Source organism: Heterodontus francisci, chromosome 38, assembly GCF_036365525.1.
Source record: "Heterodontus francisci isolate sHetFra1 chromosome 38, sHetFra1.hap1, whole genome shotgun sequence".
NCBI lineage: Eukaryota > Metazoa > Chordata > Chondrichthyes > Heterodontiformes > Heterodontidae > Heterodontus > Heterodontus francisci.
This window is the reverse complement of record NC_090408.1, coordinates 5,211,319-5,233,678: the sequence shown is the minus strand read 5'-3', so window position 1 is coordinate 5,233,678 and position 22,360 is coordinate 5,211,319. Positions and strand designations below refer to the sequence as shown.

At 43.7% G+C, this 22,360-nt stretch overlaps 1 protein-coding gene across 5 annotated transcripts in view; it reads left to right on the top strand.

Moving 5' to 3' along the window:
* Positions 1–22,360, top strand: part of ankdd1a (ankyrin repeat and death domain containing 1A) — a 216,259-nt gene that overhangs the window by 28,973 nt on the left and 164,926 nt on the right. For all 5 annotated transcript variants that reach the window (XR_010969690.1, XM_068017665.1, XM_068017664.1 and 2 more), the window contains exons 5-7: positions 14,800–14,904; positions 15,552–15,650; positions 18,885–18,983. Coding sequence is in view for 4 of the 5 variants with exons in the window: in XM_068017665.1 (XP_067873766.1) it covers positions 14,800–14,904; positions 15,552–15,650; positions 18,885–18,983 (303 nt within the window). In the remaining variant the exon portion in view is untranslated. The remainder of the gene's footprint in view (positions 1–14,799; positions 14,905–15,551; positions 15,651–18,884; positions 18,984–22,360) is intronic.

Sequence of the window (22,360 nt, the reverse complement as noted above, 5' to 3'; positions counted from 1 at the left end):
ATCAACGCAAGCTCGAGGAACAGCATCTCATTTTCCAATTAGGCACGCTACAGCCTGCCGGACTAAAGATTGAGTTCAATGATTTCAGAGCATGACGGGCCCCCCTTTTTATTTTCAGTTATTTTTTCTTTTTTAATTTTCTTTTATTTTAGTTTGTTTCATCATTCATTTTTCTTACCATATGCCTGATCACTTTTTTTTTTTCACATTTGTACTTTGGGCTAGGGCTGTTCATTTTTCTGTCCATGAACGCCCTCTCTGCACTAGCGCATTGTCTTTCAACACACCATTAACATACTATTTGCCTTTGCTCCATGACCATTTGGTCAGTTATTCTCTGTGATCCTGTCCTATCAACACCTTTACTTTTGTTATCTCATGCCCCACCCCTGCTTTATTTGCTTAAAACTATTACATTTCTAACCTTTGCCAGTTCTGATGAAGGGTCACTGACCTGAAACGTTAACTCTGCTTCTCTCTCCACAGATGCTGCCAGACCTGCTGAGTATTTCCAGCATTTCTTGTTTTTATTTCAGATTTCCAGCATCTGATAAAGAGAAATGAGGCATCTTGTACCTCAAATGCTCGTGTGTTTTGTGATGAAGGTCCTGAGGAACAGAATACGGTAAATCAAGGTAAAAATAGAAAGTGCTGAAAATACTCAGCAGGTCTGGCAGCATCTGTGGAGAGAGAAGCAGAGTTAATGTTTCAGGTCTGTGACGAAATCACAGAATCGTTACAGTGCAGAAGAGGCCATTCGGTCCATCGGGTCGAAATTGGCTGTCAATGAACAATTCCATCAGTTCCATTCCCCTGCCTTCTCCTCATAACCCTGCACATTCTTCCTTTTCATGTAACTGTCCAATTCACTTTTGAATGCTTCAGTTGAACCTGCCTCCATCACACTCTCAGGCAGCGCATTCCAGACCTTAACCACTTGCTGCATGAGAAAGTTTATCCTCCTATCACTTTTGCTTCTCTTACCAAATACTTCAAATCTGTGTCCTCTTGTTCTCAATCCTTTCACGAGTGGGAACAGTTTCTCTCTATAATAAAAGCAAAATACTGCAGATGCTGGAAATCTGAAATAAAAACAAATACTCAGCAAGTCTGGCAGCATCTGTGGAGAGAGAAGCAGAGATAACGTTTCAGGTCAGTAACCTTTCATCAGAACAGAATTTTATCACTCTGTCCAGACCCCTCATGATTTTGAATACCTCTATCGAATCACCTCTCAGCCTGCTCTTCTTCAGTGAAAACAGTCCTAAACTTCTCCAATCTATCTTCATAACTGAAGTTCCTCATCCCAGGAACCATTATCGTGAATCTTTTCTGTACTCTCCCCATGCCCTCAGCTCTTTCCTCAAGTGCAGCGCCCAGAACTGGACACAATATTCCAGCTGAGGCTGAACTAGTGTCTTATAGAAGTTCAACATAATTTCCTTGCTCTTGTACTCTATGCCCCTATTAATAAAGCCCAGGACACTGTATGCTTTATTAACCACGCTCTCAACCTGTCCTGCCACCTTCAATGACTTAGGCACATATACACCTAGGTCCCTCTGCTCCTGCACCCCCTTTAGAATTGTACCCTTTATTTTAATTGTCTCTCTATGTTCTTCCTACCAAAATGAATCACTTCACATTTCTCTGCATTGAACTTCATCTGCCACCTGTCTGCCCATTCCACCGACTTGTCTATGTCCTTTTGATGTTCTACACTATCCTCCTTACAGTTCACAATGCTTCCAAGTTTCATTTCATCTGTAAACTTTGAAATTGTGCCCGATACACCAAGATCTAGGTCATTAATATATATCAGGAAAAGCAAGGATCTCAACACTGATCCTTGAGGAACTCCACTACAAACCTTCCTCCAGCCTGAAAAACATCTATTAACACTTTGTTTCATGTCACTCAGCCAATGTTGCTACAGTCCCTTTTATTCCATGAGCTACAAGTTTGCTCACAAGTCTGTTGTGTGGCACTGTGTCAAATGCTCTTTGAAAGTCCATGCACACTACATCAACAGCATTGCCCTCATCAACCCTCTCTGTTACCTCCACAAAAACTCCAGCAGGTTAGTTAAACATGATTATAGACATACAATGGTGCAGATTGCCATGTGGAAATATGATGTTGTGGCTATAACAGACACCTGGCTCAAAGAAGGGCAGGACTGGCTGTTAAATATTCCTGGATACAAGGTGTTCAGGAAAGATGGGAAAGGGAAAAAAGAGGGAGGGGTGGTGGTATTGATTAAGGAGATCATTACAGTGCTGGAGGAAAAGGATGTCCTCGAAGGATCGAGGACAGAATCCATTTGGCTAGAGCTAAGGAACAAATAAGGTGCAGTTACATTGCTCGGTGGTGTCTATAGGTCACCAGCTAGTGGGAAGGACGTGGAGGAACAAATTTGCAAGGAAATTACAGAAAGGTGCAAAAATTATAGGATAGTTATAATGGGGGACTTTCATTATCCAAACATAGACTGGGATAATAGTAGTTAAAGGGCAGTGAGGGGGCAAGAGTTCCTAGAGTGTGTTCAGGAGATTTTCTACAACAGTATGTTGCTATTCCAACGAGAAAGGAGGCACTGCTAGACCTGGTTCTTGGGAATGAGGTGGGCCAAGTGGATCAAGTATCAGTAGGAGAGCATTTTGGGGATAGTGAGCATTGTATCATAAGTTTTGGGCTGACTATGGAAAAGGACAAAGATCAATCCAGGACAAGAATAATTAACTGGGGGAAGGATAACTTCAATGTGGTAAGAATGGAGCTGGGGCGAATAAATTGGATTCAAAAGCTGGCAGGAAAACCAGTAGATGAACAGTGGGCTATCTTCAAAGAAGAGATAGTTTGGGTGTGTTCAAGGCATGTTCCCTCCAAGGGGAAAAGTAAGGCAAACAAATTCAGAGCTGCCAGGATGACAAAAGAGGGAGAGATTAAAATAAAGAAGAAAAAGTGTGCTTGTGACAGATGCCAGGTAGAAAATACTATTGAGAACCAGTCTGAGTCCAGAGGGGAAGTTTTAGTTTTTTAGTTTTAGTTATACAGCACTGAAACAGGCCCTTCGGCCCACCAAGTCTGTGCCGACCATCAACCACCCGTTTATACTAATCCTACACTAATTCCATATTCCTACCACCTGTCCCTGTATTTCCCTACCACCGACCGAAACTAGGGGCAATTTGTAATGGCCAATTTACCTAGCAACCTGCAAGTCTTTGGCATGTGGAAGGAAACCGGAGCACCCGGAGGAAACCCACGCAGACACAGGGAGAACTTGCAAACTCCACACAGGCAGTACCCAGAATTGAACCCGGGTCGCTGGAGCTGTGAGGCTGCGGTGCTAACCACTGCGCCACTGTGCCGCCCCAAGTGAAAAAGCAAATAAGAGAAGCAAAGAAAGAACGTGAAAAGAGACTGGCAGCTCGCAGTAAAAGATATCCCAAGTTTTCTGGAGTCAAATAATTAGTAAAAGGGTGGTAAAAGGAGGAGTGAGGCTGATTAGGGACCAGAAATGGGATTTACACATGGAGGCAGAGGGCATGGCTGAGGTATTAAATGAATACTTTGCATCTGTCTTTACCAAGGAAGAAGATGCAACCCAGGCAATGTTGAAAGAGAAGCTAAGTCAGAGATTGGAGGTGTTTAAAATTGATAAAGAAGTATTAAATAGGCTGTCTGTACTTAAAGTGGATAAAGCACCAGGGCTGGATGAGATACATCCAAGGATACTGATGGAAGTGAAGGTGGAAATCGCAGAGACACTGACCATAATTTTTCCAGTCTTCCTTAGACTCGGGTGGTGCCAGTGGATTGCAGAATTGCAATTGTACAAAAAAGGGTGTAAAGATAAGCCCAACAACTACAGGCCAGTCAGTTTAGCTTCGGTGCTGGGAAAACTTTGAGAAAAGATAATTCGGGACAAAATCAATAGTCACATGGACGAATATGAGTTAATTAAGGAAAGCCAGCATGGAAGGGAAAATCATGTTAGCTAACTTGCTGGAGTTTATTGAGGGGGTAACAGAGAGGGTTGATGAGGGCAATGCTGTTGATGTGGAGTACATGGACTTTCATAAGCGGTTGATATAGTACCACACAACAGATTTGTGAGCAAACTTGTAGCTCCTGGAATAAAAGGCACTGGAGCACCATGGATACAAAATTGGCTGAGTGACAGGAAACAGAGAGCATTGGTTAATGGATGTTTTTCGGGTTGGAGGAAGATTGTAGTGAAGTTCCCCAAGTGCTCATTGCAGGAACCCTTACTTTTCCTGATGTATATATTAATGACCTAGACAAGGAGGCCCAAAGAAAGAAGACCTTGGTCTACAGGGCACAATTTTAAAGTTTGCAGATGATACGAAACTTGGGAGCAATGTGAACTGTGAGAAGAATAGTGAAGAATTTCAAAAGGACAGAGACAAGTTGGTGGAATAGGCAGGCAGATGGCAGATGAAGTTCAATGCAGACAAATGAGAAGTGATTCATTTTAGTAGGAAGAGCAAAGAACAATACAGCACAGGAACAGGCCATTCGGCCGTCCAAGCCTGCGCCGATCTTGATGCCTGTCTAAACTAAAACCTTCTGCACTTCCAGGGCCCATATCCCTCTATTCCCATCCTATTCATGTATTTGTCAAGATGCCTCTTAAACATCGCTATCATACCTACTTCCACCACCTCCCCTGGCAGCAAGTTCCAGGCACTCACCACCCTCTGTGTAAAGAACTTGCCTCGCACATCCCCTCTAAACTTTGCCCCTCACAACTTCAACCTATGTCCCCTAGTAACTGACTCTTCCACCCTGGGAAAAAGCTTCTGACTATCCACTCTGTCCATGCCACTCATAACTTTGTAAACCTCTATCAGGTCGCCACTCCACCTCCGTCGTTCCAGTGAAAACAATCCGAGTTTATCCAACCTCTCCTCATAGCTAATGCCCTCCAGACCAGGCAACATCCTGGTAAACCTCTTCTGTACCCTCTCCAAAGCCTCCACGTCCTTCTGGTAGTGTGGCGACCAGAATTGCACGCAATATTCGAAGTGTGGCCTAACTAAAGTTTTATACAGCTGCAGCATGACGTGCCAATTTTTATACTCTATGCCCCAACCGATGAAGGCAAGCATGCCATACGCCTTCTTGACTACCTTATCCACCTGCGTTTCCACTTTCAGTGACCTGTGGACCTGTACGCCCAGATCTCTCTGCCTGTCAATACTCCTAAGGGTTCTGCCATTTACTGTATACTTCCCACCTGTATTAGATCTTCCAAAATGCATTACGTCACATTTGTCCGGATTAAACGCCATCTGCCATTTCTCCACCCAAGTCTCCAACCGACCTATATCCTGCTGTATCCTCTGACAATCCTCATCACTATCCGCAACTCCACCAACCTTTGTGTCGTCCGCAAACTTACTAATCAGACCAGCTACATTTTCCTCCAAATCATTTCTATACACTACAAACAGCAAAAGTCCCAGCATTGATCCCTGCGGAACACCACTAGTCACAGCCCTCCATTCAGAAAAGCACCCTTCCACTGCTACCCTCTGTCTTCTATGACCGAGCCAGTTCTGTATCCATCTTGCCAGCTCACCTCTGATCCCGTGTGACTTCACCTTTTGTACCAGTCTGCCATGAGGGACCTTGTCAAAAGCTTTACTGAAGTCCATATAGACTGCATTCACTGCTCTTCCTTCATCAATCATCTTCGTCACTTCCTCAAAAAACTCAATCAAGTTAGTGAGACACGACCTCCCCTTCACAAAACCATGTTGCCTCTCGCTAATAAGTTCATTTGTTTCCAAATGGGAGTAAATCCTGTCCCGAAGAATCCTCTCCAATAATTTCACTACCACTGACGTAAGGCTCACCGGCCTGTAATTTCCTGGATTATCCTTGCTACCCTTCTTAAACAAAGGAACAACATTGGCTATTCTCCAGTCCTCTGGGACCTCACCTGTAGCCAAAGAGGATACAAAGATTTCTGTCAAGGCCCCAGCAATTTCCTCCCTTGCCTCCCTCAGTATTCTGGGGTCAATCCCATCAGGCCCTGGGAACTTATCTATGTTAATGCTTTGCAAGACGCCCAACACCACCTCCTTTGTGATAACGACATGACCCAGACTATCTACACACCCTTCCCTCGACTCATCATCCACCAAGTCATTCTCTTTGGTGTATACTGATGCAAAGTACTCATTTAGTACCTCGGCCATTTCCTCTGGCTCCACACATAGATTCCCTCCTCTGTCCTTGAGTGGGCCAACCCTTTCCCTGGTTACCCTCTTGCTCTTTATATATGTATAAAAAGCCTTGGGATTTTCCTTAATCCTGTTTGCCAATGACTTTTCATGACCCCTTTTAGCCCTCCTGACTCCTTGCTTAAGTTCCATCCTACTGTCTTTATATTCCTCAAGGGATTCGTCTGTTCCTAGCCTTTCAGCCCTTACGAATGCTTCCTTTTTCTTTTTGACTCAGCTTACAATATCCCTCGTTATCCAAGGTTCCGAAACTTGCCAAACTTATCCTTCTTCCTCACAGGAACATGCTGGTCCTGGATTCTAATCAACTGACGTTTGAAAGACTCCCACATGTCAGATGTTGATTTACCCTCAAACAGCCGCCCCCAATCTAAATTCTTCAGTTCCTGCCTAATATTGTTATAATTAGCCTTCCCCCAATTTAGCACCTTCACCTGAGGACTACTCTTATCCTTATCCACATGTACCTTAAAACTTACAGAATTATAGTCACTGCTCCCGAAATGCTCCCCTACTGAAACTTCGACCACCTGGTGGGGCTCATTCCCCAATACCAGGTCCAGTACTGCCCATCCCTAGTTGGACTATCTACATATTGTTTCAAGAAGCCACCAAGTGGCGCAGTGGTTAGCACCGGAGCCTCACAGTTCCAGGGACCTGGGTTCGATTCTCAGTACTGCCTGTGCAGAGTTTGTAAGTTCTCCCTGTGACTGCGTGGGTTTTTGCCAGGTTCTCCGGTTTCCTCCCACAGCCAAAGACTTGCAAGTTGATAGGTAAATGGGCCATTGTAAATTGCCCCTAGTGTAGGTAGGGAATATGGGATTACTGCAGGGTTAGTATAAGCGGGTGGTTGTTGGTCGGCACAGACTCGGTGGGCCGAAGGGCCTGTTTCAGTGCTGTATCTCTAAATAAATAAAAATAAATAAAGCCCTCCTGGATGCTCCTTACAAATTCTCCCCCATCCAAGCCCCTAGCACTAAGTGAGTCCCAGTCAATATGGAGAGACAATATAAAATAAAGTGTAGAAAAAATAAAGGGTTCTAAAGTGGGTCCCAGAGCAGAGGGACCTGGGTGTATATGTGTATAAGTCATTGAAGGTGGCAGGACAGGTTGAGAGCGTGGTTAATAAAGCATACAGTATCCTGGGCTTTATTAATAAGGGCATAGAGTACAAGAGCAAGGAAGTTATGTTGAACTTGTATAAGACACTAGTTCAGCCTCAACAGAAGAATTGCGTCCCATTCTGGGCGCCGCACTTGAGGAAAGACGTGAGGGCATTGGAGAGAGTACAGAAAAGATTCACGAGAATGGTTCCAGGGATGAGGAACTTCAGTTATGAAGATAGATTGGAGAAGTTAGGACTGTTTTCCTTGGAGAAGAGCAGGCTGACAGGTGATTTGATAGAGGTATTCAAAATCATGAGGGGTCTGCACAGAGTAGAGAATGAGAGGGCACAGATTTAAAGCATTTAGTAAGAGAAGCAAATGTGACATGAGGATAAACTTTTTCACGCAGCGAGTGGTTAAGGTCTGGAATGCGCTACTTGAGAACGTGGTGGAAGCAGGTTCAATTGAAGCATTCAAAAGGGAATTAGACAGTTATATGGAAAGGAAGAATGTGCAGGGTTATGGGGAGAAGGCAGGGGAATGGAACTGAGGGAGTTGCTCCTTCAGAGAGACGGTGCGGACACGATGGGCCGAATAGCCTCCTTCTGCACTGTAACGATTCTGTGATGATTTTCCCTTAATAAATCCGTGCTGGCTTTCCTTAATTAACTCGCATTTGTCCATGTGACTATTGATTTTGTCCTGAATTATGCTTTCTAGAAGTTTTCCCACCACCAAAGTTAAACAGACTGGCCTGTAGTAGCTGGGCTTATCTTTACAGCCTTTTTTGAACAAGGGTGTCACGTTTGTAATCCCCCAGTCCTTTGGCAGTCCCCCGAGTCTAAGGAAGACTGAAAAATTATTGCCAGTGCCTCTGCCATTTCCACCCTCGCTTCCCTCACTATCCTTGGATGCATCTCATCTGGTCCTGGTGTTTTAACTACTTTACTTTAACTACAGGCAGCCTATCTAATACTTACTCTTTATCAATTTTAAACCCCTCTGGTGTCTGACATACCTCCTCTTTCAACATTACCTGGGTTGCATCTTCTTCCTTGGTAAAGACAGGTGCAAAGTATTCTTTTTATACCTCAGCTATGCCCTCTGCCTCCATGTGTAAATCCCCTTTCTGGTCCCTAATGAGCCCCACTCCTCCTTTCACCACCCTTTTCCTATTTATTTGCCTAAATAAAACTTGGGATTTCTTTTACTGCTGGCTGCCAGTCTCTTTTCATGTTCTTTCTTTGCTTCTCTTATTTGCTTTCCCACATCCCTTCTGGACCTTCTGTTTTCAGACTGGTTCTCAATAGTATTTTCTACCTGGCATCTGTCATAAGCACACTTTTTCTTCTTTATTTTAATCTCTACCTCTTTTGTCATCCTGGGAGCTCTGAATTTGTTTGCCTTACTTTTCCCCTTGGAGGGAACATGCCTTGAACACACCCGAACTATCTCTTCTTTGAAGATAGCCCACTGTTCATCTACTGGTTTTCCTGCCAGCTTTTGAATCCAATTTATTTGCCCCAGCTCCATTCTTATCCCATTGAAGTTATCCTTCCCCCAGTTAATTATTCTTGTAATTGATAATGGATTGATCTTTATTCTTTTCCATAGTCAGCCTAAACCTTATGATACAATGCTCACTATCCCCAAAATGCTCTCCTACTGATACTTGATCCACTTGGCCCACCTCACTCCCAAGAACCAGGTCCAGCAGTGCCTACTTTCTCATTGGACTAGCAACATACTGTTGTAGAAAATTTTCCTGAACACACTCGAGGAACTCTTGCCCCTCACTGCCCTTTAACTACTATTATCCCAGTCTATGTTTGGATAATGAAAGTCCCCCATTATAACTATCGTATAATCTTTGTTCCTCTCTGTAATTTCCTTGCAGATTTGTTTCTGCACGTCCTTCCCACTAGCTGGTGGCCTATAGACACCACCGAGCAATGTAACTGCACCTTTTTTGTTCCTTAGCTCTAGCCAATTGGATTCTGTCCTCGACCCCTCTGGGACATCCTTTTTCTCCAGCACTGCAATGTTCTCCTTAATCAATACCGCCACTCCTCCCCCTTTTTTTCCCTTTCCTATCTTTCCTGAACACCTTGTATCCAGGAATATTTAATACCCAGTCTTGACCTCCTTTGAGCCAGGTCTCTGTTATAGCCAGAACATTATATTTCTATATAGCAATCTACGCCTGTACCTCACCAGTCTTATTAACCACACTCCATGAATTCACATGCATGCACATTAACCCTGATTCAAACTTTATTTCTTTCTCCCTTACTCTGACCCCACCTTCTAACTTACTATTCCCTACTCTCATGCTCTGTATCATCCCCATTATTCTGTGCTCCTTGATATTCCTCTCTGATACTTGCTCCTGGTTGCCATACCCCTGACAGGTGACCAGTTTTGCTTCCCTCCAGTCTGAGCTCCCTCTCAAGTTCCCATACCCCTGACAATTTAGTTTAAACCCTCCCCAACAGCACTAGCAAATCTCCCTGCGAGGAAATTTGTACCAGTCATCGAAACATAGAAAATAGAAGCAGGAGTAGGCCATTCGGCCCTTTGGGCCTGCTCTGCCATTCAAAAAAGGAGGAGGAGAGGTGACTTAATAGAGACATACAAGATAATCAGAGGGTTAGATCGGGTGGATAGTGTGAGTCTTTTTCCTCGGATGATGATGGCAAACACGAGGGGACATAGCTTTAAGTTGAGGGGTGAAAGATATAGGACAGATGTCAGAGGTAGTTTCTTTACGCAGAGAGTAGTAGGGGCGTGGAACTCCCTGCCTGCAACAGTAGTAGACTCACCAACTTTAAGGGCATTTAAGTGGTCATTAGATAGACATATGGATGAAAATGGAATAGTGTAGGTCAGATGATTTCACAGGTCGGCGCAACATCGAGGGCCGAAGGGCCTGTACTGCGCTGTAATGTTCTAATCTAATCTAATCTAATCATGGCTGATCATCTAATTCAGTACCCTGTTCCCGCTTTTTCCCCATATCCCTTGATCCCTTTGGCATTAAGAAATATATCTATCTCCTTCTTGAATATATTTGTTGATTTGGCCTCCACTGCTTTCTGCGGTAGAGAATTCCGCAGGTTCACCACCCTCTGAGTGAAGAAATATCTCCTCATCTCGATTCTAAATGGCATACCCAGTATCCTGAGACTGTGACCCCTGGTTCTGGACTCCCCAGCCATTGGGAACATCCTCCCTGCATCTAGCCTGTATAGAATTATGGAAGATGACAACCAATGCATCCACTATTTCTAGGGCCACTTCCTTTAGTACTCTAGGATGTAGATTATCAGGTCCTGGGGATTTGTCAGCCTTTAACCCCATTAATTTCCTTAGCACTATTTTTTTACTAATACTGATTTCCTTCAGTTCCTCCCTCTCATTAGACCCTTGGTTCCCTAACATTTCTGGGAGGTTATTTGCGTCCTCCTTTGTGAAGACAGAACCAAAGTATGTGTTTAATTGTTCTGCCATTTCTTTGTTCCCCATTATAATTTTCCCCGTTTCTGACTGTAAGGGACCTACGTTTGTCTTCACTAATCTTTTTCACTTCACGTATTTATAGAAGCTTTTACATTTAGTTTTTATGTTCCCCACAATTTTACTCTCATACTCTATTTTCCCCTGCGTAATCAACCTCTTTGTCCTCCTTTGCTGAATTCTAAACTGCTCCCAATCCTCAGACTTGCTGCTTTTTCTGGCAATTTTATATGCATCCTCTTTGGATCTAATACTATCCCTAATTTCCTTTGTAAGCCGTGGTTGAGCCACCTTTCCGGTTTTATTTTTGCGCCAGATCGGAATGAATAATTGTTGTAATTCATGCACACATTCTTTAAATATTATCCATTCCCTATCCACCCTCAATCCTTTTCGTAAAGTTCCCCAATCTACCATGGCCAACTCGCACCTCATACCTTCATAGTTTCCTTTATTTAGATTCAGGACCCTAGTTTCGGATTCAACTACTTCACTCTCCATCTTAATGAAGAATTCTATCATGTTATGGTCGCTCCTCCCCAAGGGACCCCACACAACAAGATTGCTAATTAATCCTTTCTCATTGCATAATATCCAGTCTAGGATAGCCTGTTCTCTAGTTGGTTCCTCAATGTATTGGTCTAAAAAGCCATCACGTACACACTCCAGGAAATCCTCCTCCACAGTATTATTGCTAATTTGGTTTGACCAATCTATATGTAGATTAAAGTCACCCGTGATTACAGTTGTACCTTATTGCATGCATCTCTAATTTCCTGTTTAATGCCATCCCTTACATCTCCATTACTGTTTGGGGGCCTATAGACAACCTCCACCAACGTTTCCTGCCCCTTGGTGTTTCTTAGCCCCGCCATACAGATTCCACATCATTATTTTCCGAGCCAATATCCTTCCTCACTATTGCATTGATTTCCTCCTTTACTAACAATGCTGCCCCTCCTCCTTTCCCTTTTTGTCTGTCCTTCCTAAATACTGAATACTGATGGATGTTCAGTTCCCATCCTTGCTCACCTTGCAGCCATGTCTCTGTAATCACTACTAAATCATAACAGTTTATATCTATTTGCGCTGTTAGTTCATCTACCTTATTGCGAATGCTTCACGCATTAAGACACAATGCCTTTAGACTTGTCTTTTTAACATTGTTAGTCATCCGAGTTTTATTTTGCGCTACGGCCCCATTTGTTTCTGGCCTTTGCTTTCTCTGCCTTCCATTTTTGCTTCTTACCTTTCTGTCTTTAATTTCTATCCTTGTTTCCCTGTCCTCTGCCTCCCTGCTTAGATTCCCATCCCCCTACCATTCTAGTTTAAACCCTCCCCGACAGCACTAGCAAACACCCCCTGAGGAAATTGGTCCCTTTCCAGATAGTCTGGTAAACCTTCTCTGAATTGCTTCCAATGCATTTACATCCTTCCTTAAAAAAGGAGACCAATGCTATACACAGTACTCCAGATGTGGTCTTACCAATGCTCTGTATAATTGTAGCATAACCTTCCTACTTTTGTATTCAATTCCCCTAGCAATAAACAATAACATTCTATTAGCTTTCCTAATTATTTGCTGCGTCTGCATACTAAGCTTTTGCGATTCATGCACTAGAGCACCCAGATCCCTCTGCATCTCAGAGCTCTGCAATCTCTCACCATTTATATAATATGCATTTTTATTCTCCCTGCCAAAATGGACATTTTCACATTTTCCCACATTATACTCCATTTTCCAGATCTTTGCCCACTCACTTAACTTATCTATATCCCTTTGCAGCCTCCTTATGTCTTTTTCACAACTTATTTTCCTACCTATCTTTGTGTCATCAGCAAATTTAACAACCATACCTTTGGTCACTTCATCCAAGTCATTTAAATAAATTGCAAAAAGTTGAGGCCCCAGCACTGATCCCTGTGGCACACCACCCGTTACGTCTTGCCAACCAGAAAATGACCCATTTATACCTACTCTCTGTTTCCTGTAAGCTAGCCAATCTTCTATGCATGCCAAATTGCTACCCCCTACACCAAGTTTTTATTTTCTGCAATAACCTTTGATGTGGCACCTTATCAAATGCCTCGAGAAATAAAAACTTACAGGCATCTTCATGATACACATTGATGATTTCTTATGGGGTGTGTCACGTGTGACGATGAAAAATTATGGACTAAAACTGAAGAGTTCTAAAAATTAACTTTCTATTTTTTAAAAATGGACCTTTTCTTATAAAAAGTGAACAATGTGCTCCAAAATAACTACTGAAGGTTCAAAGGCTTGGCCTTTGTGTATTCAAACTGTCTGACAGGGACCGTCAAAGCTAAGAGGTGTCAATTGCGCCCATCCTACACTCAGCCTGAAATATTCTGGAAATGAATGGGTTCTTCTGAAACAAAAAAGTTGTGAAGTGAAAACTGGATTATTCTCATCCTGAGCCATTGTGTGATCACCATGGGGGAGAGACAAAAGTATCTCCTACTGGAAGAGAATGTGAGAAACTTTTTACCTTTAAAGGGCAATCCTCAAAGACAGAGAGAGAGACAGACATCTAGAAAGAAGCATCCAAGGAGCTTGTTTCCAGCTAAAGGGGCTGGGAAAATTCAGCCAGTCAGAAGGGACACACGCTGCTGTAGAACTCTACATCTATACTTACACAGCAGTGGATTAGAAGTGATCCACTGTGTTCAACTGAACTTTCAACCAACACCTCAGGCCTGCAGCCAACGAGAACTTTACTTCCAAGAGAATTCAACAAGTTTACTGTGATTCCCCCCCTGAAATGTACCCCCCGCATACCATCACTTACCCCTTCTCCTTCTGTCGTGTGTGTGTGTGTGTGAGAGAGAGAGAGAGAGAGAGAGAGAGTGGATGTGGTTGCGACAATTTCGGGTTAAGGAGTATTGATCAATAAATCACTGATCTTCTGTTTTAAACCTACAAGAAAACCTGTTTTCTGTCTGTTTATTTAACAAATTAAACACAAAGGGGTTAAATCCTAAAAACTAAAGCACTTGCTGCGGTCAGGTGGGAGTTGAACAGTGGGAACCACCCACTCCCCTCACCACATGGCTGTAACAGGTGGTACTACAGATTTTGAGGAATACGTTATTAATCAGGGAGGGGCAGAATTTAAGATTTGGAGTCAGGCTTGTGGGGCCTTTGAATTTATTGGTTTAGATAATGAGCAGAGTAAGTCTGGAATAACATGGAATCGACAATCCTGTTTTGAGGGGGTGTTACTCCCATTCCACTTAATCGTGCTAGGTCATCACAGAAAGATGATGATATACCTAAAGAAGAGACTGAGCAATTGCAAAGCTCGATTGGTCAGTTAAACTGGATGCTAGTTTTGATGTGATGGAGTTAAATATGATGATGAAACATCCAAAAGTTGAGAATGTTGAAAGGGCAAATAAAACATTAAACAAAATTTAATCTGGAGAAATGGATATGAAGTTCCCAACCTTAGGTGTCACAAAGAACATAAAGCTAGTCATTTTTAGTGATACTTCACATGATAATCTTCCTGATGAGTATTCGAGTGCAGCTGGTTTCATAATATTTCTGATGGATGAAAGTGGGAAATGTTGTCCTATAGCTTGGGAAGCTAAGAAAATGAAAAGGGTCGTTAAAAGCACTCAGGGCTATGGGGCAAAAGTGAAGAAGTGGGACCAGCTGAGTTGCTGTTGCAGTGAACCAACAGGGACACAACAGAGCGAATGGCCTCCTTCTGTGCTGTAATCATCCTATAATTTTATAACTGATTAATTTGACTTTATTCCTCTATTCATATTGCTAAATTGTGTCCTAGAGCAATATGATTCACACGTGCTTTGGAGGGTGTGTTACGTGAGTAAAGTTTAACTAGTATGATCTTATTTTCCTGGATCAGAATGGCTTAAATTTACTGCTGTGCGCAGCCCAAAGAGGACACGTAAAGATTCTGGAGTTTATTATGGAGGACCTGGAAGATGTGTGGCTGGACAAACCTGACAAAGTAGGTGTTATGAAAGTGATTCTGTTTTGTTAAAAAATATTTTTAAAGGAATTTATGGTTAAGCTGAACAAATGTTGGACCAATTTAAAAAAAAAGAGATCAAGAGGACAGTGAGGAAGCCGGATTGACAACATTGTTGCTGGTTATGTGCCTTCAGCCATTTAGGTCCGAAGCTCTGAAATTCCTTCCCCAAACCTCTCTGACTCTCCAACTTTTAAGCTTAATGGAAATCGGGATGTACAAGAGGCCAGAATTGGAGCAGCGCAAAGTTCTTGGAGGGTTGTGAGGCAAAAGGAGGTTACAGAGCTAGGGAAGCCATGGAGGGATTTGGACACAAGGTTGAGAACTTCAAAATTGATGCGTTGGTGGACCAGGAACCAATGTAGCTCAGCAAGCACAGGGGTACTGGGTGAACGTGACTTAGTGTGAGTTAGGATAGAGGCAGTAGAGCTTTGAATGAGCTCTTGGTTGAAGGTAGGAAGCTGGCCAGGAGAGCAATGTAACTGTCGCTTCTGGAGGTAGCAAAAGTACATAGGCATTCACCCTTTTATTGTGTGAAATCCCCTGCACCAGGACAATATCCATATTTGTTTCATCCTTTATTATGTAATGTTTATTTCACTGTGATTTCTGCTATTTTATGACAGATGCAGCGAACAGCATTACATCTCGCAGCAAATTGTGGCAACTTAGAGGTGGTGGAATTCTTAATCGGCTCAGGCTGTGCCCATGGCTTGAAGGACAAGGTCAGCGTGACAAAAGTTGAGCTTGCTAAGTTCACAGTCAATCTCAGGTTTTTATGCTCACCATTATTACAATAACATCTTTAGCATAGAAAAAGGTCCCACAGTATGATCGCACAAAACTGGACACAGAGAGAAAGAAGGATATCAGGAAGGGTCACCGAAAGATTGTTCCAAGAGTTAGGTTTTAAGAAAGATCACAAAGGTTGGGAGAAAGGTGGAGAGAGGGAGGGGTTTAAAGTGGAAATTACAGTGGCTGAAGGCTGGAGAGGCTTTTGGGGATTGGGTGAGGCAAGGCCATGAAGAGATTCACACACAGGAATAAGAATATTAAACAAGGTGGTGGAGGAGGTGGTGCTGCCAGCTTTGTCCGGAGGATGAGGATGGATAGTACACCTGGTCACTGTCACAGAAAATGTTGGTCATCACTTCAGTTAGGTTGCCTCGGTGCGGTGGGACAGACAAAACCTGATTGGAGGGATTCAAACAGTGGGAGATTTGGGCATTAATCTGGCAATATACATTCTAGAACTTGTGGAGTGGAAAGAGTAATTGGAGATTGGGCTGTAACTTGCAAGCACAGTGGGATGAGGGTGTCTTTTTTAAGGAAGTGGGGGTGATGATAGTGGTTTTGAAAGGAAGGAGACAGTACCTGATGAGAAAGAACTGTTTATAATGTCATCTAGCATTGGGCCAGGAAGGGCAGTTGGGTGGTCAGCGGTTTAGTGGGAATGGGATGAAGGAAGCAGGAGGGAGATATTCTGCAGGGTATTTATAGTCACTGTTGGGTTTCTAGACTCAGTTCAGTGCAGCAATGAGGAAGTATTGTGTTGTTATCTTTTAGGTAAGAAGTTCAAGAAGGGGAGTAGAGACAGCCCTGGTAATTATAGACCTGTGAGCCTTACTTCGGTTGTGGGTAAAATGTTGGAAAAGGTTATAAGAGACAGGATTTATAATAATCTTGAAAAGAATAAGTTCATTCGAGATAGTCAGCACGGTTTTGTGACGGGTAGGTCGTGCCTCACAAACCTTATTGAGTTTTTTGAGAAGGTGACCAAACAGGTGGATGAGGGTAAAGCAGTGGATGTGGTGTATATGGATTTCAGTAAGGCGTTTGATAAGGTTCCCCACGGTAGGCTATTGCAGAAAATACGGAAGTATGGGGTTGAAGGTGATTTAGAGCTTTGGATCAGAAATTGGCTAGCTGAAAGAAGATAGATGGTGGTTGTTGATGGCAAATGTTCATCCTGGAGTTTAGTTACTAGTGGTGCACCGCAAGGATCTGTTTTGGGGCCACTGCTGTTTGTCATTTTTATAAATGACCTGGATGAGGGTGTAGAAGGGTGGGTTAGTAGATTTGCAGATGACACTAAGGTCGGTGGAGTTGTGGATAGTGCCGAAGGATGTTGTAGGGTACAGAGGGACATAGGCTGCAGAGCTGGGCTGAGAGATGGCAAATGGAGTTTAATGCGGAAAAGTGGGAGGTGATTCACTTTGGAAGGAGTAACAGGAATGCAGAGTACTGGGCTAATGGGAAGATTCTTGGTAGTGTAGATGAACAGAGAGATCTTGGTGTCCAGGTGGATAAATCCCTGAAGGTTGCTACCCAGGTTAATAGGGCTGCTAAGAAGGCATATGGTGTGTTAGCTTTTATTAGTAGGGGGATCGAGTTTCGGAGCCACGAGGTCATGCTGCAGCTGTACAAAACTCTGGTGAGACCGCACCTGGAGTATTGCGTGCAGTTCTGGTCACCGCATTATAGGAAGGATGTGGAAGCTATGGAAAGGGTGCAGAGGAGATTTACTAGGATGTTGCCTGGTATGGAGGGAAGGTCTTACGAGGAAAGGCTGAGGTACTTGAGGTTGTTTTCGTTGGAGAGAAGGAGGAGGAGAGGTGACTTAATAGAGACATATAAGATATTCAGAGGGTTCGATAGGGTGGATAGTGAGCGTCTTTTTCCTCGGATGGTGATGGCAAACATGAGGGGACATAGCTTCAAGTTGAGGGGTGATAGATTTAGGACAGATGTGAGAGGTAGTTTCTTTACGCAGAGAGTAGTAAGGGCGTGGAACGCCCTGCCTGCAGCAGTAGTAGATTCGCCAACTTTAAGGGCATTTAAGTGGTCATTGGATAGACATATGGATGAAAATGGAATAGTGTAGGTCAGATGGTTTCACAGGTCGGCGCAACATCGAGGGCCGAAGGGCCTGTACTGCGCTGTAATGTTCTAATGCTCTAAAAAAAAAGTTAAACTGAGTCTCTAATTGCCAATTCTAGTGGATCTAAAAAATTCTGTGGCATTATGCAAAGAATAACCGGGAGTTCTGCCAGTGTTCTGACCAAAGTATGTCCCTCAACTAACGCCGAAAGCAGAAATTAAAACAGAAAATGCTGGAAGTACTCAGCAGGTCAGGTAGCATCTGTGGAGATAGAAATAGAGTTAACATTTCAAGTTAATGATCATTCATCAGAACCATAAAAGCAGATGGGCTGCCTATTTCTGGGATTTGCTGTTCACAAATTGGCTGCAGTATTTACTTACAAAACAATAGTTGCTGCACTTCAAAAAACACTTTGAGATATCTCCAGGATGTGAAGGGTGCAATATAAATGCAAATTTTTCTTATTGCTGCTAGGCATTGCTAATTCCTTAGCAATTCCTAGGACTACTCATATTGTATTTTCATTTGTATCAGCGTTTTTCCCATGGACACAGTTCTCCAATCCTTCAGAATGAAAATCCAAGTGCATCAAACTAGGAGCTGCTGGTAATCGATTAGCGGCTGTAGGTGGTGGTTAAGTGATTGTTGGGAATTGGTGCATCAGTTCCACCATCCAAACTGCTGTACTTGGTTCACTTGTTACACTTTTTGCAAATTTACGATTTTTCAAATACCAGTTTATTTTTGTATGTATTTTATACTCCTCTGCTTTTTTCTGCTTAAATTTCATTGGCTTAGAGGCTTGGAAGGTTTGTATTTGAAGATGCTGCCTCATTGGTTGATAAAAGTTTTAATTGCCAATGGAGGAGCAGGATAGACTGAAACATGAATTTCCGGATTCTGTTACAGGGCAATCTGAAGCCTTGGCTCTTTCAAAGTACAGACCTTTCAACATTCCAGAATATCTAATGGACGAAGGATGTTGAGAGATGATCAGATCCTGGGCCAGTGTTAACAGCATTGGATTAGCAATGTGAATGCTGCTGTCTAACTCAGTTTATTGTGAATTCCATAGGAACAGAACACTGCCCTACATTTGAGTGCGAGAAGTGGGCACGCTGAAGTCCTGCAGAGAATAGTAGAAACTGCAGTGGATCTGGATGAAAAAAATCAGGTGAGATTTTGAAATTTAAGTCAAACATCTAATGGCAATAGTTCATCCAATGAACACCGGGGTAAATTTCCAGCTTCACCCCACGTGTAATAATCTGGTTGATCATGACAGTGGCCTGTTATAGAACTACCATTTCATTCTGTTAATCTCACTGGACCCAAGAGAGGAGAGGGATGTGGAGAGCTCACTGAAACCATAATTGCACTGAACAGCAGCAGGAAGGAAACTGAATGGGCCCGCGAGATCCAGTCACAGGCAGTGAGCTCAAATCCCAGGTGCTGGTAGAGTCTGCACAAGGCACACCTCGAGCACTAGGTACAATCCTGAGCACAGGTACCCCACACCTCGAGCACTAGGTACAATCCTGAGCACAGGTACCCCACACCTCGAGCACTAGGTACAATCCTGAGCACAGGTACCCCACACCTCGAGCACTGGGTACAATCCTGAGCGCAGGTACCCCACACCTCGAGCACTAGGTACAATCCTGAGCACAGGTACCCCACACCTCGAGCACTGGGTACAATCCTGAGCACAGGTACCCCACACCTCGAGCACTAGGTACAATCCTGAGCACAGGTACCCCACACCTCGAGCACTGGATACAATCCTGAGCACAGGTACCCCATACCTCGAGCACTGGATACAATCCTCAGCACAGGTACCCCACACCTCGAGCACTGGGTACAATCCTGAGCAAAGGCACCCCATACCTCGAGCACTGGATACAATCCTGAGCACAGGTACCCCACACCTCGAGCACTGGATACAATCCTGAGCAAAGGCACCCCATACCTCGAGCACTGGATACAATCCTGAGCACAGGCACCTCACACCTCGAGCACTGGATACAATCCTGAGCACAAGTACCCCACACCTTGAGCACTGGATACAATCCTGAGCACAGGTACCCCCACACCTCGAGCACTGGATACAATCCTGAGCACAAGTACCCCACACCTTGAGCACTGGATACAATCCTGAGCACAGGTACCCCCACACCTCGAGCACTGGATACAATCCTGAGCGCAGGCACCCCACACCTTGAGCACTGGTTACAATCCTGAGCACAGGCACCCCACACCTCAAGCACTGGATACAATCCTGAGCACAGGTACCCCACACCTCAAGCTCTGGGTACAATCCTGAGCGCCTTTTTTTTTTATTCGTTTTGTTGGATGTAGGCATCACTGGGCTAGGCAAGCATTTATTGCCCAACCTAATTGCCCTTAAAACTGAGGGTATTTAAAAGTAAACCACATGGGTCAGGTGTCACATGCAGTTCAGACCTGCGAAGGGCGGCACAGTGGCGCAGTGGTTAGCACCGCAGCCTCACAGCTCCAGCAACCCGGGTTCAGTTCTGGGTACTGCCTGTGTGGAGTTTGCAAGTTCTCCCTGTGTCTGCGTGGGTTTTCTCCGGGTGCTCCGGTTTCCTCCCACAAGCCAAAAGACTTGCAGGTTGGTAGGTAAATTGGCCATTATAAATTGCCCCTAGAATAGGTAGGTAGTAGGGAAATATAGAGACAGGTGGGGATGTGGTAGGAATGTGGGATTAGTGTAAGATTAGTAAATATGGGTGGTTGACGGTCGGCACAGACTCGGTGGGCCGAAGGGCCTGTTTCAGTGCTGTATCTCTAAACTAAACTAAAAAAAGACTGCAGATTTCCTTCCCTAAAGGACATTAGTGAACCAGATGTGTTTTTACAGCAATCGACAATCGTTTCATGGTCACCATTTATTAATTGAATTCAAATTTCACCATCTACCATGGTGAGATTCGAATCCATGTCCCCAAAGCATTAGCCTGGGCTCTGGATTACTAGTCCAGTGACATTACCACTATGTCACTGCCTCCCCACCTGGAACGTTGGTTACAATCCTGGAACCAGGTGCCTCAAACCTGGAGTCTTGGTATCTGAGCCCTGTTGGGAAGGTGAAGAGCAATTTGTCACTGCGAAGAGAATAAGCAGTTGTCTTTAAATTTCTTCTCTTCTGGTATTCTAATTGCAGGCACATAACTGGGGCAGGACCAGGCTAGCCTGAATCACGCCCTTTCCTGCCTGTCAGATGGGGTGGAGTTAATCGGGTGCCATGCAAATGAGAATTTAACATCATATGATTCCTCCTGTATGGACATTAACAACACTTTGGTGCATGGGATGTTTGTCCAGTGTCGCTATGGGTGTACAGGGGATTTAAAATTTAAATGGTTGTGAGTTTCCATATGGAATGATTAATTGGAGTACACTGACGCGTTAAAAAGATGATGACACTTCAGAAAGTTCTGACAGGCTATTGTGGGACTTATGCCACAGCGAGTTTTACACCCGCCACCAGAGTCAGGCACTACATTGTCTGTAAATGGTGTCTGTACCTACTGAGCTTAATGAAGTATTGAGTTTGCTGTAGAATGGGCCAGAGTTCAGGTGCACTTCCTGGGTCTGGAGAAGTTTGCTCTGGCACACAGCAGAGGAAATCATGGTCATTTTTCAAAGATTTAAGATTCTTACAGAGTAAGTGAATTGAGCCCTGATAACATGCTAAAGATAGACAAATCTCCAAGACCTGATGGTTTCCACCCCAGAGTATGAAAAGTAGTAGGTGAGGAATTGTAGATGCATTCGTCATGATCTTCCAAAACACTTGATTCAGGAATTGCCCCTTGGATTAAAAAATTACCAAAATCGCTCCATTATTAAAGAAAAGTAGGAGAAATAAAGTAGGAAAATTATAGGCCTGTTAGTTTAGTTGTGGAGAAATTAATAGAATCTGTTATTACGGACAGAGTGACTGAGCACTTGGATAAATATTAGAGCTGATCAGAGAGAGCCAGCCTGGATTTGTAAAGAGTAACTCATGTCAAACAAAAATAAAAACAAGAAATGCTGGAAATACTCAGTAGGTCTGGCAGCATCTGTGGAGAGAGAAGCAGAGTTAACGTTTCAGGTCAGTGACCCTTCTTCAGAACAAGCAAATATTAGAAATGTAAAAGGTTAGAAGTAAGTAAAGCGGGGGTGGGGCAAGAGATAACAAAGGAGAAGGTGTAAATAGGACAAGATCACAGAATAGCTGACCAGAAGGTCGTGCCGGCTGAAAAACGATCCACATATTCTAATCCCACCTTCCAGCATTTGGTCCATAGCCCTGCAGCTTACGACACTTGAGGTGCATATCCAGACTCCTTTTGAATGAGTTGAGGGTCTCTGCCTCAACTACCCTTTCAGGCAGTGAGTTCCAGACCATCACCACCCTCTGGTGAAAAAGGTTTTCCTCATCTCCCCTCTAATTCTACCAATCACTTTATATCTATTTCCCCTCGTCACTGTCCTCTCTGCTAAGGTGAATAGACCCTTCACCTCCACTCTATCAAAAAAGAA